Below are 17,334 nucleotides of genomic sequence, written 5' to 3'. Positions count from 1 at the left end.
TTGTATAAAGCCTTGGTAAGACCGCACCTGGAGTATTGTGTACAGGTTTGGTCTCCTTATCGAAGGAAGGATTTACTTGCCATAGAGGGAGTACAATGGAGGTTCACCAGACTAATCCCTGGGATGACAGGAGTGTCTTATGAGGAGAGATTAAGGAAACTAGGCCTGCATTCTCTAGAGTTTCTAAGAATGAGAGGTGATCTCATTGAAACTTACAAAAATTCTTCCAGGGCTCAACAGGGTAGATGTGGATAGGATGTTTCCCCTGGCTGGTGAGTCTAGAACCAGGGGACACAGTCTCAGAATAAGGGGCAGGCCATTTAAGACCAAGATGAGGAGGAATTTCTTTACTCAGAGGGTGGTGAATCTGTGGAATTCTCTACCCCAGAGGACTGTGGAAGCTCAATCATTGAGCATGTTCAAAACAGAAAATCGAAAGATTTCTGGATACTAATGACATCAAGGGATATGGGAATAGTGGAGAAAAATGGCGTTGAGGTAGATGATCAGCCATGATCTGTTTGAATGGCAGAGCAGGTTCAATGGGCCAAATGGCTTACTCCTGCTCCTATGTTCTTATGTTCCTGTGTTTCCCTGGAGCCCTATGAATTTTGCCCTTCAGGTGCTTATCCAATTTCCTTTTGAAAGTCATGATTGAATCTCCCGGTAGCGCACTCTCTCACAGTACATTCCTGAGAAGATGGAGAGCTTTGGGAACACTAGGCCTAAAGTCACCTGTTCCTCCCAAGCACACTCACTCTCACCACGCGTCATGTTTCAAATTGCACATATGCTGGGTTTTTTTTCAGAATGACTTCCAATTTGACACAAGAACAGACTGGGATTTTTTTTCTATACAAAGAGTGGGTGAGGAGTGAGATATCGCTGATAAATCCAGTGAAATGACATTACTCAGGCAACAGCTAGCATGCGGAACTTGCTACCACAGGAGTCGATGAGGTGAATAGCATGATGCATTTAAGGGGAAGTTAGATCAGTTGCGGAGGATGAAAGGAATAGAAGGAAATGCTGATGGAGTAGAATGAAAGGAAGCTTGTGTGGAGCATAAACACCGGCACAGACCAGCTCGGCCGTTAATTCTACGTCAAAGGCTCAGGCAGTGAAAAACGTCCTAACTACGGAAAGTACAAGTGAAGACAGTCACCGAAGCTCTCACCTGGATGTATTTACTGTGCTGCAGTTCATTCCTGGTTTTAATTATCCTCTGCCCATTGTGGATGTCATGCTGCAGGGCCATTGTGTAGATGTATTGGAAAGGCATGAATTTCTGTCGAAACAAGGGAGGTGATGAGTCATTCATTAAACATCGTAATCATTCCCTACAAGTTCCAGAATCTTCAGTATGTCACAGAATTCTGAACCATTCACCCCGCCGAGACTGAAACAGAAACTGTCTGCTCTCCGAATATTCGCTCCATTTTATTGTGGAAAGTGAGGCCTGAATTAGGAAAGGCCCCTATTGCAATGTACTAACGGGGTGGAACTCGAAAGGTTGAAAAGGGGCAGAGTGTGATTCTCTGCAAATGGGCCAAATCTGCTGTTGGAAGGTCACGGGTTTAACCTGCAGTCTAGGAGCTGTGCACGTTATCCAGTACTAAACAAGTGCTGTGGTTTAACAGTGGCACAATCTGATTGAAAGGGGGCAGTTGAATGGCAGGTCTTATAGAACAGGTAATTGACTGTTATTAAGCTGTTTGAAGGGTCTTACACCGTCCCCTAGCCTGGGTATCAAAACCTAGCCCTCAAACCCAAATCTAAGTTCAGATCTCACCAGGATAGACACACAGGGCGATCCCGGCCTCAGCGAGAAAACACCTCGAGGTGCTTCATGTACAATAACGTATGTTTTGAAGTGCAGTTATTTTGGTAGATAGTCACAAACAGCATGGAGACTGATGGCCAGTTAACTTATTCTTGGTGCTCCTGAATGAAGGAGGAATGTTGGCCAGGACACCGGAGAACTCCACCACCCTCCCAATAGTGTCATAGGAGCTTTTTACATCCACCAGACAGAGGGAGACCTCAGTGCATGTCTCAAAGACAACACCTTCACTAGGGCAGTCCCTTGGGCCCACTTGACTGAAGTGGCAAGACTGCTACCAAGCTGACCTCGAATCATCCCTTTCAAATAAATGGGGAGGAGGTACACTGCCTCACCAGACCTAGAACAACCTACTAGACACAGTGGTGTCTACATTGGGGAGACCAAGCGCAGACTGGGTGACCACTTTGCGGAACGCCTCCGCTCAGTCCGCAAGCAGGACCCTGAGCTTCCGGTTACTTGCCATTTCAACACTCCCCCCTGCTCTCATGCTCACATCTCTGTCCTGGGATTCCTGCAGTGTTCCAGTGAACATCAACGCAAGCTCGAGGAACAGCATCTCATCTACCGATTAGGCACACTACAGCCTGTCGGACTGAACATTGAGTTTAATAATTTCAGAGCATGACAGCCCCCCATTTTACTTTCATTTTTAGTTATTTTTTCTTTTTTGCAACCTTTTTTTTTGCATTTATTTCATTTCATCTTAGTTTGTTCAGTTTGCTTACCCACTTTTTTTTCATGTTTGCACTTGCTGCTGTTCAATCTTCAGTCCATTAACACCTTATCTGTACTAATGTTTTGTTTTTCAACACACCATTAACATATTGTTTGCCTTTGCTCCGTGACCTTTTGGTCAGCTATGTGGCCTTGTCCAATCTACACCTTCTCCTTTGTTATCTCTTGCCCCAACCCCACCTCACTTGCTTATAACCTGTGACATTTCTAATATTTGTCAGTTCCGAAGAAGGGTCACTGACCCGAAACGGTAATTCTGCTTCTCTTTCCACAGATGCTGCCAGACCTGCTGAGTGGTTCCAGCATTTCTTGTTTTTATTTCAGATTTCCAGCATCCGCAGTATTTAGCTTTTATTCTACTAGACACAGTGTTCTGCATTACACCATGAAAAGGTTTACCTCTTGGCTGATCGAAGTCTTGGTTGCTTCGGCCATTTTAATCATGTTCTTCGAGAATTCAATCTCTATCAAAGAAGAACATCGTTAGGGGAAATCACATCACTGGTAGACAATTCTAGAAGGAAATACACTTCTATCCATGCTCTAGGGTTATATTGTAAGGAGAGAGTGGGGGCTGGGCTGGGGTCAGCAGTACATAGAAGAGGGCAGATGGTTCTGTGACTGACAGCCATCAGCATAGGATTTACAGGACAGCATCAGGCCATTTGGCCCATCTAGTCAATGCCAGTGTTGTGCTCTTTATGAGCTTCCTCCAGCCCTACCAACATATCCTTCTATTCCTTTCTCCCACACACTCTTATCTTGCTACCCCTTAAAAGCATCGGAAATATCTTGAGATAATTCACCAAATGATTGAGCCACATGAGACAGAAAGCACCGGCTTTCACCCCTGACCTCTGCCAAGTTACTGAACTCATTTGTGGTGACAATGAGCAGAATTTTAACAAAACAAACAGGCGGGTTTTGGTCAGGTAAGGGGTTCATGACTGAAAAAAAATGGTTTTCCGACCCCAAACCGCCTCCAACCTGCCCATTTCCGTCTTTAACTGAAGCCGGAAGGTGATCGAGCAGCCAACCCCACCCAAGGAGGCTGCGTTTCAACTTTAAGTAGGATATCAAAGCTGCGAGTCTCATTGTCATACAGCTTTTGAAATTTAACAGCGGTCAAACGGGTTTCCTGAGCATCGAGGAACCTGACAGATTCATCGAGGTGAGGATTTGCTAGATTCAGGAGCTAAAAGGCCTTCACACCTACCTCCTGGATCCAGCTGCCGAGCTTGAGGAGCCATCGCAATTGGACCCCCTCGCTGCCCCCCCAATGACTCCCCCCCTACCTCCCCTCCTCCTCAACCCTGAGACCTCTGACTTCCCCCCTACCAGGCCCCGGTCCCTCCCTAGACCCCAATCCCTTACCCCCAACTAGGTCCCTATCCTCCCTTTAGGCTCCAATCTAACTTCCTTTCAAGAAAAGAACCATAGGTTCATTCCTTGGAGAAAATAATTCAGTCCAATATTGCTTCATATTCAATATCATTACAATCACATACCAGTTAAACATTGATGGAGTGGAAGCCCTTTCTGTTAACAAAAACTGCTCGCTCATCTTTTGGTGTCCTGATAGCTACAAGAGAGAGTCTATTATGCCCTGGACAAAAGGGAATCCAGTCACTGTTGCAAAATGCCCAGAATTTACAGAAACAGGCCATTCGGCTCAATTGCTCCATGCTGGTTTTTATTATTCACAGGAGTCTCCTCCTACCCTACATCATCTCACCCTATCAGCATAACCCTCTATTCCTTTCTCCCTCATGTCCATCTAGCTTTTCCTTAAATATGCCTATGCTTTTCACCTTGATTACTCCACATGGTAGCAAGTTTCCCATTCTAACCACTCTCTGCTAAAGAAATTTCTCCTGAATTCACTATTGGATTTATTGGTGACTATCTGATATTTATGGCCCCTAGTTTTGGTCTCCCAAGTAAGTGGAAGCATCTTCTCTATGTCTACCCTATTAAACCACTTCATAATCTTAAAGACCTCTGTCACCCCATAGCCTTCTCATTCCTACAGAAATGAGTTGTAGCCTGCTCAGTCTTTCCTGATTGGCATAACCTCTTGTAAATCTTTTTTGCACCTTCTCCAGTGCCTCTAGACCCTTCTTGCAACTTGGTGATCAGAACAGTGTACGGTATTCTAACCAAAGTTCTGCACCAAACGTTTCAATTCTATAGCCTTGCAAATGACCCCTTGTATTTTTCAGTCACCTCGTTAACTTGTGTCGCTACTTTTAATAATTTGTGAATGCGTCCCCTATATCCCTTCACCCCATTTAGACTCTTAGTTCCCAAGAAACTAATTTGCCATATACACGCCATTCTGTAAGTCTATTAACATCATCTTGTAATTTGATGCAGTCTTCTGCAGTATTAACTAGACACCCCATCCAATGTGGTGTCATCTGCAAATATGGATATTGTATTTTCAATTCCCGAGTCCTAATAGTTTATATAAATGGTGAATAGCAGCGGTCCCAGCACCGATCCATGTGGAATACCATGTTGCACTTTGTGCCAATCTGAATAACTACCTTCAATCAACGTTCCTACTAATTTTTCTTTGCTATGTGCAGGCTGTTGCACTGCATGGTCCCTTTAAGATTTCTACACGGCCGTGCACATGTGCAGCTTAAAAGGGAATGTTGGTTGTGTGTGGCCTGCTTGTTGCACTGCACGGTATGTTCTGGCTTGCTATGCGGCTGCATTCCCATGCACCTTAGCGGAAACATTTCCTTTAACCCGACTCACTGCTTTCTGTTTTGGAGCCAGCTTAATGCTCATTCTACTACTTGTCCCCTGACTCCACACATTCTGACCTTATTCGTGAGTCTACTCTGCAATACCTTATCAAAGGCCTTTTGAAAACCTAAGTATATTACATCTACTGCATTACCCCTGTCTACTCTTTTGCCACTTGTTCAAGAATTTCAATAAGGTTGGTCAAGCTTGAACTTTCCTTTTGAAATTCCCATTGACTATTCTTTATTATATTTTCAGTTTCCACATGTCTTTCTATTACATCTTTGAGGCCAAATTCCATTCTCTTTCCTACCATTGACGATAAGCTAATTGGTCTATAGTTCCCTGGATTTATTCCATTTCCCTCCAATCTCCTGGCAGGATACCATTTATTAAAATAAATTTTTATAACTATATAACATCTCTATCTGTTCCCTAGCTTCTTTTAGTACATGTAGATGTATTCCATCATGACAAATTGTTTGATCCTAAGATTGACTAGTTTATCAATTATCTCCCCTACCTCCCATCTATCTGAATTGTCTTGATATCTTTTTTGATCTCTTCGTCTAATGTCATTTTCCATCCCATTAGTCTCCCTGGAAAATACCAAGGCACAGTAATTATTCAATATTTCTGCCACTTCACTGTTATTACCTGTGTTTATCCTATGTATAGTGAATGGCCCTCTCTCTATTCTGATTTTCCTTTTACTATTTGTGTCTGTAGAATGCTTCTATATTCCTTGACAGTTTCATTTCATTATTCGTTTTCCTAATTGCTTTTTTTGACTTCTTTCCTGACCCCTTTGTATTCCCTTTTGTCATTCTCCTTTATTGTCTATTTACTTAGTGTCTGCCTTGACCTTTAGTTTCAATTTTACCCTTTTCTCTTTATTCATCCATGGTGTTTCATTATTGGTAAGTCTGTTCCTGTATTTTAGCAGAATATATGTCTCCCAATCTCTATTGATCACATTTTAAAATATTTCCCACTGTTGTTCTATTTCTGTTTCTCAATATTCCACCCCCCCACCCCCCTCCACCCCTACAGTTTATCTTCCCCATTCCCTCAAAATGAACTTTTTCCCAATCTATTACTTTGGTCTGTGTTTTTATCTATGTCTTTCTCAATCGTTATTTTAAACCTCATTATGTTCTGATTGCTATTGCCCAGATGCGCCCCTACTTGTCTATTTCCCATTAATAGATCGAATACCGTTTTTCTCTTGTTGGGCTTCTTATGTACTGGGTGGGAAAGGAGTTTTATACATACTATAAATACTCCATTCCCTTTTCCCCTTTCCCAACCCCTTCTTGCCAGTTTATTAGGGAGTAGTTGAAATCTCCCATGATTATTATTTTGTCCTTTACTCCTTCCAAAAATTTGGTTACATATTTCTTCCAGCACCTCCCCTCCACTATTAGGTAGTCTGTAGAATATGCATATTAGCATGATCACTCTCCTCTTATCCCTTATCTCAATCCATAGGCATTCTGTTCTATCTTAATGTTTCTATTTTCTACTGCTATTATGTTATCTCTAATTAGTACAGCTACCCGCCAACCCCCATTTCTTCCTTCCCTATTCTTTCTAGATGTATTCTGACCACCAATATTTAATTGCCAGTCCTGTTCTTTTTGTAGCTATATTTCAGTTATTCCTACTACATCTCAAAGCTCGATCATTCTAGCTGTTGGCATCCATTGCAAATATAATGTACTGGGCTGCTCTGGCAAGTTGGGTACTCGTGACTTGTTTGATGGAATTGTTGCAGACTGGATGATGTAGGTGTTCGACAAGCCCTTCTATGAGCAGCTCCCCTCACCTACTTCTAACAGGCCCAATAGCTGCTTATCCTGGTCTTCAGACTGCTCCTCATCCCGCCAAAGGAGTGAAGAACATAAGAAATAGGAGCAGGAATAGGCCATTCAGCCCCTCAAGCCTGCCCCGCCATTCAATAAGATCATGGCTGATCTGTCCCAGGCCTCAAATCCTCTTTCAGGCCTGCTCCGCATACCCCGCAACTCCAAGATTTCAAAAATCTATCTACCTCCTCCTTAAATACATCTAGCCTCCACAACTCTCTGAGGCAGAAAATTCCAGAGATTCACCACCCTCGGAGAGAAGAAATTCCTTCACATCTCAGTTTTAAATGTGTGCCCCCTTATTCTGTAACTATTTCCCCTAGTTTGAGATTCCCCCACCAGTGGAAACACATTGTCAACACCTAACATGTCAAGCCTTTAAAATCTTATATGTTTCAATAAGATTCTTTTCATTCTTCTAAACTCCAATGAATGTTTAGCCGTTCTTGATAAGACAACCCCTTCATCCCAGGAATCAGCCTAGTGAACCTTTTCTGAACTGCCTCCAATGCTAGTATATCTTTCCTTAAATATGGGGACCAAAACTGTTGGCAGTACTCCAGGTGTGGCCTCACCAACACCCTGTACAGTTGTAACAAGACTTCCCTATTTCTAACCTCTAACCCCCAAGCAATAAAGGCCAAAATTCCATTTGCCTTTCTAATTACTTGCTGCACCTGCATGCTAACTTTTTGTGTTTCATGCACAAGAACACCCAGATCCCTCTGTACTGCAGTATTTTATAGTCCTTCTCCATCTAAATAATAATCCGCCTTTTGATTCTTCCTACCAAAGTGCATGACCTCACACTTTCCCACATTGAACTCCATCTGCCAAGTTTTTGCCCACTCACTTAACATATCCATATCCCTTTGCAGATTCTTTGTGTCCTCATCACAACATGCCTTCCCACCTATTTTTGTATCATCAACAAATCTGGATACACGACACTCTGTCCCTTCCTCTAAGTCATTAATATAGATAGTAAATAGTTGAGGCCCTAGGACCGATCCTTGTGGCACCCCACTAGTTACGGCTTTCCAACCTGAAAAAGACCCATTGATCCCGACTCTCTGCCTTCTCTGTGTTAGCCAATCCTCAATCCATGCCAATACATTACCCCCAATACCCTGAGCTCTTATTTTGTGCAATAACCTTTTATGTGGCACCTTATCAAACGCCTTCTGAAAATCCAAATACACAACATCTACTGGTTCCCCTTTATCCACTCTGCTTGTTATATCCTCAAAGAACTCTAACAAATTTGTCAAACAGGATTTCCCTTCCATAAAACCACATTGACTCTGTTAGATTGCATTGTTTTTCGAAATGTCCTGCTATTTCTTCTTTAATAATGGACTCTAGCATTTTCCCAATGACTGATGTTAAGCTAACCGGTCTGTAGTTTCCTGCTTTCAGTCTCCCTCCTTCCTTGAATTGGGGTGTCACATTAGCGGTTTTCCAATCCGCTGATGCCCTACCGGAATCCAGTGAGTTTTGGTATATTATGACCAATGCCTCCACTATCTCTGCAGCCACTTCTTTTAAAACCCTTGGATACAGACCATCGGGTCATCAAGTAAAAACAGAATCTATGATAAAGCAGATGAAGATAGGTAAGGGCAAAATAAAAATCAAAGAAGCAAACTGGAAGCTCAAATTGTCTTGGAAATTGTCTACTCACAACATAATGACACAGATTTTGAATAGTAACAATAGCGAAATGGCATTTGCGGTCATCATTCCACTAAAATGGACAGGACCTTCTGGAGTCTGCACATGTGCAGTTAAACACAGAAATCTGCTGTCAGTGGTTCTACACTTCTCCAGAGAGTGCACTGTTGAGGTCCCCTGCCCCCAGTTTGCAATCATGTAGAAATCACTGAATTGATGAGAACTTGCCCTTTTATGCAGTTAGTCTCAGTGTAAAAACCTTGCAAAAGTTACACCTTGCTTAATGAGATGTAAATGTGTTTTTAATGGCACACTATCTTCATAATTACTGCTGGGTAGCCTCACCAGCCCAGAAAACTTCTCCACTTTCAAATTTCTCCATTATGATAAAAGATTCCACGTTACTATTTTTTTTTAAGTTTATGATATTTCAGTTTCTACCTTAATCCATTGTGTATATTCCAATCATTTATTTCACTCGCTATAAAATTTTAATTAAAAGTGAGGGAGAAAGCAGTGTATTTTATTTCCTGCTTTGCTGTCTGTGAAAATACTTCAGTCTGATTGGCCACTCACCCTGCTTGATTGTTTTTTTATTCTTTCTTGGGATGTGGGTGTCGCTGGCAAGGCCAGCATTTGTTGCCCATCCCTAATTGCCCTCGAGAACTGAGCGGCTTGCGAGGCCATTTCAGAAGGCATTTAAGAGTCATCCACATTGCTGTGAGTCTGTAGGCCAGACATGTCGAACACTTACATCATCCAGTCTGCAACAGATTTCCTTCCCTAAAGGACATTAGTGAACTAGGTGGGTTTTTAATGACAATCAATGATAGTTTCATGGCACTGAGACCAGCTTTCAATTCTAGATTTTTAAAAATTCATTCATTGAACTTAAATTTGACTAGCTGCCATGGTGGGATTTGAACCCATGTTCCCAGAGTATTATCCTGGACTTCTGGATTGCTAAATCAGTGACATTACCACTACGCCATCATCACTATTACTGCATGCCTGGAAATCCCCGCAACTTGGTGCCAGTTTCGAACTGCTACCAGGAAAGGGAAATCACCACAGAGATTGAGAGATCTTTGAGGTCAGCGGTGAGCGCGTCACTTTGCCGTTCACTGGGAAATCCAGGCCAGTTATCTCATTGCCTCTTTAAATTTACCTTCTAGTCATGTTAGTGAGTTTATGTTTGCAATGCCACTAGGCCTTACTCGATTAAAACTGTGTCCTGATCTACATAACCTCATCAGACTCTTACTTTTATTTATTCTACACTTTGAACCTACTCCATTGGTTAAAATCAGGTCCAAGGGCACGCCTCACAACTCAGACCTTTTGCACCGCTCCGTCTCAGTGACTAGAATTGGACCTGATGCTTATGGTTGTGGTCTGACCAGAGCCCTGTATAGTTTGATCATTGCTTCCTCTGACTCGTAGTCCTACTATAACAGATTCTGATGCTATTGGCTTTGTTCGTTGCTGCTCTTCATTGGTTAGATATGTTGGCCTGGAAATTCAGTCACACCCGCTTTTAGGTTTTCAAACTGAATGGCGGCAGTGACCACACCTCAATGAATGGGCAAGAGAACCACGCGATAATAGTCCTCCTGCATCAACTAGCAAACTATTGACACTAGCCACCCCTCAAGGCAGTTTGCTGGTTGTGGAGCAGAGCAATATTAGCCAGCTATAACCTCAACCAAAAGCCTACGGTGAGTCTGGAGCGGGAGGCGATTGGAGGGGGTGCGAGTACAGGAGGAGTGCTGCTTCTCCTGGCTCCACATTCAGGTAGATTTTAAAAACGTACCAATATGATTTTTTCCCAGCTTCCCTTTAAGGACTGATGGTTGGGCTGCTGTAGAAACAGAAAAAAAAAGGACCGGCCTGAGTTTGTGTAGCACAAGCTCCAATGGGCTCTTGCCCAATATAGCAGCTGGATCCTCCAGTACAGGCGTAGGATTCCTCTTTGCAAATTTAAAATGGGTCAGCACTGCTTCAGGTGTCTGTCAGGAATGGCTGAAAGCAGCACGGTCCAATATTGTATTGGCCATGTCACCACCATATAACATTATAAGACTCTGGAATGTAATATTGGATCCTTTAAGGCCAATTTCTTGCCCCAAAAAAAGAGACACTGATCAATTTGACTCGCAGGTTGTAGAATCTAGTAAGACTCCTGGATCTATTTCAACTCATCCTTAGTTATTTCCACCCCCTTCGTAGAGCATGTGTGTTCTATACAGTATGTGTGTCATCTATTTACCCTTACTATATGTAGCACTTTACATTTATTTATATTAAACGACATGTCATTGCTCTGCCCACTTATATATTTAGTCCACCTCATTCTGTAATTATTGAGCTGCCCACTCAAATCCCACTGCTCATCTTAGTTTGGTGCCCCCTGCAAAATTTGACCACTTTCTGTTGAGTTGCTGAATCGTATAATTTAGAATCAGTTGCAGTCCCAAGGTTGAGCACTAGACCAGCTAACAGCCACCCAAAACTAGTGTGGTTTCCTTCTCCCATGACAAAAACAGCCACAGGTAAAGACGACCCATGCTCCTCTTCACCTGCCCCTTTGACAGGCTTTAAGGAATGCAGTATCACTTGCGCTGGAGGAACACTGCGGGAACAGCCATGTTAATTTAGAGCTGGCATCAATCCAATATTGGTCAACAGATCATCAATCAGACGGAGCGGAATACAAAACGTGCAGTCCCAGAGCAGTGAAACTAGAAGGAAACCAGGATACATTGTGCATATGGGGACCAGCTTAATGTTCAGCTGAGTTTTTAAAAGATGATTTTCGCTCCTTGGAGGCCTAGTCCATTTGAGTGACATCAACCCAGTGTTATACAGTGACAGACCTGTCCCCACCAGTACTGTACCCCAGTGTTATACAGTGACAGACCTGTCCCCACCAGTACTGTACCCCAGTGTTATACGGTGACAGACCTGTCCCCACCAGGACTGTAGCCCAGTGTTACACAGTGACAGACCTGTCCCCACCAGTACTGTACCCCAGTGTTATACAGTGACAGACCTGTCCCCACCAGTACTGTACCCCAGTGTTATACGGTGACAGACCTGTCCCCACCAGGACTGTAGCCCAGTGTTATACAGTGACAGACCTATCCCCACCAGTACTGCACGCTAGTGTTATACAGTGACAGACCTGCCCCCCCCCAGTACAGTACCCCAATGTTATACAGTGACAGACCTGTCCCCACCAGTACTGCACCCTAGTGTTATACAGTGACAGACCTATCCCCACCAGTACTGCATGCTAGTGTTATACAGTGACAGACCTGTCCCCCCCAGTACAGTACCCCAATGTTATACAGTGACAGACCTGTCCCCCCCCAGTACGGTACCCCAATGTTATACAGTGACAAACCTGTACCCCCCCAGTACGGTACCCCAATGTTATACAGTGACAGACCTATCCCCACCAGTACTGCACCCTAGTGTTATACAGTGACAGACTGACTCCGAGGTCACCAGCCCCCACCCCGACCCGTGATACTGACCCAGAGAGTACACATGGCCCCACCCACTTCCCAGTCCTAACGACACCAGTGGCACAGACCCCCATGGCACAGCATCTCTGCCATGACACCACTCACCCGCAGAGACCCGCCTCTCCATCCATGACAGCAGGTCCTTTGTGTACTTGGCCCAGTGTTTGGCATATAGCAGGGCTGACTCGACACCTCTTTCACACTTCACCAGCATTCCATTGGATTCTTCCACTGCAGAGAGAGTGACGAAACATGGGATCATGAGGCTGGATGGGCGACATGTGGCCCGTTACACGCAGACCCCAATAGACAGCTGCAGGCGCCTGAGTGAGCCTGACCTTGGGAGAGGCTATCAGGAGATTAACAGCATTATGTCGCATTGCTGGGATAACTGTCAGGCAGAGGATACGAAGGAAAGGATTAAGTAGCAGGCTGTCCACAAAACACAGCAGAAGAGAGATACACAGAGTATCAGAGACAGTGAGAAAGAAAGAAATTAGCAGAGCTAGTGAGGGAGAGAGAGACACATTGTATCAGAGAGAGAGACACACACACATTGTATTTGAGAGAGAGAGAGAGAGACACACACACACACATTGTATTTGAGAGAGAGACACACACACATTGTATTTGAGAGAGAGAGACACACACACACACATTGTATTTGAGAGACACACACACACATTGTATTTGAGAGAGAGACACACACACATTGTATTTGAGAGAGAGAGAGACACACACACACACACACTGTATTTGAGAGACACACACACATTGTATTTGAGAGAGAGAGAGACACACACACACACACATTGTATTTGAGAGAGAGAGAGAGACACACACACACACATTGTATTTGAGAGAGAGAGAGAGACACACACACACACATTGTATTTGAGAGAGAGACACACACACATTGTATTTGAGAGAGAGACACACACACACATTATTTGAGAGACACACACACATTGTATTTGAGAGAGAGAGAGAGAGACACACACACACACACACACATTGTATTTGAGTGAGAGAGAGACACACACACACACCTTGTATTTGAGAGAGAGACACACACACACACACATTATTTGAGAGACACACACACATTGTATTTGAGTGAGAGAGAGACACACACACACCTTGTATTTGAGTGAGAGAGAGACACACACACACACGTTGTATTTGAGAGAGAGACACACACACACACACACACACACACACACACACACACACATTGTATTAGAGAGAGAGACACACACACATTGTATTAGAGAGAGAGACACACACACATTGTATTAGAGAGAGAGAGAGACATTGTATTTGAGAGAGAGAGAGACATTGTATTTGAGAGAGAGAGAGAGAGAGAGAGAGAGAGACATTGTATTTGAGAGAGAGAGACAGACATTGTATTTGAGAGAGAGAGACAGACATTGTATTTGAGAGAGACAGACAGACATTGTATTTGAGAGAGACAGACAGACATTGTATTTGAGAGAGAGAGAGACATTGTATTTGAGAGAGAGAGAGACACACACATTCACACATTGTATTTGAGAGAGAGAGAGACATTGTATTTGAGAGAGAGAGAGACATTGTATTTGAGAGAGAGAGAGAGAGAGAGAGAGAGAGAGAGAGAGAGGGACAGAGAGAGAGACAGAGACATTGTATTTGAGAGAGAGAGACATTGTATTTGAGAGAGAGCGACACACACACACACACATTGTATTTGAGAGAGTGAGTGCGAGTGTGAGAGAAAGAGAAAGTGTGGTTCTCAGAATTGGGCTCCAACCAGTAATTAATAAAGATTTAGCATAACAGATTTGCTTTTGCACTCCATGTATTTTTTAAAAATTAAATCAAGAACATTGTGTGCTTATTTAACAACCCTCTAGGAAGAGCACCGGTATAAAAGTAGGCCATTTAGCCCTTCAAACCCAATCCACCATTCAAAAAGATCATGGCCTACCTGCATTTACTCTACCTTGGCTCTGGAATCCTTAATCCCCCTTCGCCTAACAAAATTCCATCAAACTCAGTTTTGAAATTTTCAATTGACTCCTCGTCTCAACAGTTTTTTTTTTTGAGGGTGTGTTCCTGATTGCCATCACCCTTTTGTGTGCAGAAATGCTTCCTGTCATCACCCCTGAACGGCCAAGTTCTTATTTTAAGGCTATGCTCCCTTGCTCTGGACTCCCCACCACCAGAGGAAATAGTTTCTCTTTATCTACCCTATCAAAGCATTCAATCGGGTCAATTAGGTTCGCTTTGAATCTCTTATCTTCACACAAATACAAATCAAGTCTATGTAACCGTTACTCATAATTCAACCATTTTATCCCTGATTTCATCCTGGTGCATCTATGCTGTGCCCCCTCCAAGGGCAATATATCCCTTTCTGAGGTGGTGTCCTGAACAGAATGCAGTATTCCAGATGCAGGTCTCACCAGTAACATAACTTCCACCCCTTTGTATACCAGCGCTCAAGACAAAGGCCAATATTCCATTTGCCTTTTTCTTTTTTTTTTGTGCCTGTCCACTAGTTTTTAAAACTGATTTCTGTACTTGCAACTTTAAATCTCTCTACTCATCCATAGTTTGTAACTTCTCCCCATTTGGAAAATACTCTGATTTAGCTTTCTTCGGTCTAAAGTGAATGGCCACGCACTTTTTCATCTTGAACGCTATCTGCCAGTTTTGCCCAATCAATCTAACTCACCTTATCCTGCCACCTTCAAAGACTTGTGTCTGTGAACTCCCAGGTCTCTCTGTACCTGCACCCTCTTTTAAATGGTACCACTTAGTTTATAATGCCTCTGCCACTGCTTCCTACCAAAATGAATCACTCACGCTGCCCTGTGTTAAACTACACCAGCCATTTCACCAGCTTTGTCCTCTCGAAAAGAGAAACAAAAACAGACTTGCATTTAGATAGCGCTTTTCACAACACCAGACATCTGAAAGTGATTTACACCCAATGAAATACTAATGAAGTCGGTTGTCCTCCTCACTTAACATTTCTAAGTTTGTGCCATCTGCAAACTTTGAAAATATGCCCCATACACCCAAGTTCAGGTCATTAATATCTATCAAGAGGAGTTACATTTTGGTGGTGAAACCCAGTTAGCTTGTGTGTAAAGGTGCCAAATATTATCATGCTGACCAAGGGGAAACAAAGCTGCAGCGTGTTTGCATTATTGTTCTGCAACCAGTCCACATCACAATAATAAAGAGAATAGTGTCTGTTTGTAATGAGCTACCACACTGGCTCCAGGCTGAGGCTGGTGTGTGTGCTGATTAACTCCCAGATACTGCTGCAATAACCCCTCCCAATACCGTGAAGCACTCAGTAAAAATGCAGGAGAGCCAGCTGGTCCAGTTTGGAGTCTCCTCTGAGGCCCGTTCCTGTGTCAGACGCAGACACAAAAGAACCCTCTGTACATTGCCAAAATGACTATTTGACAGATGATTCAAGTTTGTTCATTAGGTAGGTCACTAAACACTGAATGACAAAGTGTCCAGATCATTCTGTGCCTGTAATTCATTAAAAGCTACTTTTTCTTCATTCTTTGCAGCTGATGAGGGAAACCACAATCATACAGGTGCCAGCCACACCTCCTGCATTTAGCTGGAAAATATTTGGGCACCGATGACATCTCCTGTCTGGCTCCACAGCTATGGGTAATTGATGCTGTGGATACGTTCACTGGACAGCCCAGCAACCCAAGTCACCCACTGCTCAACACAGCAGCTTTGTGTATCTTTGGCTCTAATAACAGATATAACACGGGTTAAACACAGAGTAAAGCTCCCTCGACACTGTCCCCATCAAACACTCCCAGGACAGGTACAGCAGAGATTAGATACAGAGTAAAGCTCCCTCTATACTGTCCCCTTCAAACACTCCCAGGACAGGTACAGCATGGGTCAGGGTCAGGAAATTTACTGCGTGCTCTGTATTCCCACCCTTCCCCCAGCGCTTAAATGGACATGGCTCTTCTATGGGTCAGTTGGCAAATACACTGCCCGTTTGTAACTCTGCTATTCAGGGCAGGAGAGGCCGGTTTCAATCCCCAGCCTGCACCAAGGTAATTTCCATCAAGATATGGCTGGGATGCTACTAATGATCCTGGATGATGCTTTAAGCTCACAGGTGAAGATTGGGCTCCTCAGTGAGAAATCATCAGCGCTTTTGGGATCTTACAGTGGAGAGGTGAACTATTGTGTGACAGTGACCAAGGTAAACTTTCCCCCCTCGTCCTTCTCGACCTGTCTGCGGCCTTTGACACGGTTGACCACACCATCCTCCTCCAACACCTCTCCACTGTCATCCAGCTGGGTGGGACTGCACTCACCTGGTTTCATTCTTATCCATCTAATCGTGGCTACAGTATCACCTGCAATGACTTCACTTCCTGATCCTGCCTCATTTCCTCTGGTGTTCCCCGAGGATCTATCCTCGGCCCCCTCCTATTTCTCACATACATGCTGTCCCTTGGCGACATCATCCGAAAACAGGTGGTCAGGTTCCACCTGTATACTGACGACACCCAGCTTGACCTCACCACCAACCTCTCTCAACTCCTCCACTGTCTCTAAACAGTCAGACACCTTGTCTGACATCCAGTACTGGATGAGCAGAAATTTCCCCCAATGAATTATTGGGAAGACTGAAGTCAGCATCTTTGGTCCCAGCCCTAAACTCCGTTCCCCAGCTACCGACTCCATCCCTCGCTCTGGTAATTGTCTGAGGCTGAAACAGACAGTTTACAACCTTGATGATGTACTTCACCCCGAGATGAGCTTCCAACCACATATCTGTGCCATCACCATGCCCGTCTATTTACACCTCCGTAGCATTGCCGACTGAACCCCTGCCTTAGGTCATGTGATGCTGAAACCCTCCTCCAGGCCTTTGTTACCGCTA

The 17,334-nt window shown here is 43.8% G+C and overlaps 1 protein-coding gene across 7 annotated transcripts in view; it reads right to left on the bottom strand.

Annotated features, from left to right (window-relative positions):
- Nucleotides 1–17,334, bottom strand: part of gmip (GEM interacting protein) — a 98,911-nt gene that overhangs the window by 30,640 nt on the left and 50,937 nt on the right. For 6 of the 7 annotated variants that reach the window (XM_068020921.1, XM_068020922.1, XM_068020923.1 and 3 more), the window contains 3 exons: nucleotides 12,516–12,641; nucleotides 2,981–3,045; nucleotides 1,178–1,288 (listed from right to left, as the gene is read on the bottom strand). In XM_068020921.1, coding sequence (XP_067877022.1) covers nucleotides 1,178–1,288; nucleotides 2,981–3,045; nucleotides 12,516–12,641 — 302 coding nt within the window. Of the gene's footprint in view, nucleotides 1–1,177; nucleotides 1,289–2,980; nucleotides 3,046–8,601; nucleotides 8,774–12,515; nucleotides 12,642–17,334 lie in introns of those variants that run through there. The other variant, XM_068020927.1, reaches the window with a different exon arrangement.

The sequence above is a fragment of the Heterodontus francisci genome, chromosome 43 (assembly GCF_036365525.1).
Source record: "Heterodontus francisci isolate sHetFra1 chromosome 43, sHetFra1.hap1, whole genome shotgun sequence".
NCBI classification, from domain to species: Eukaryota; Metazoa; Chordata; class Chondrichthyes; order Heterodontiformes; family Heterodontidae; genus Heterodontus; species Heterodontus francisci.
This window is presented reverse-complemented; position numbering and strand designations above follow the sequence as displayed.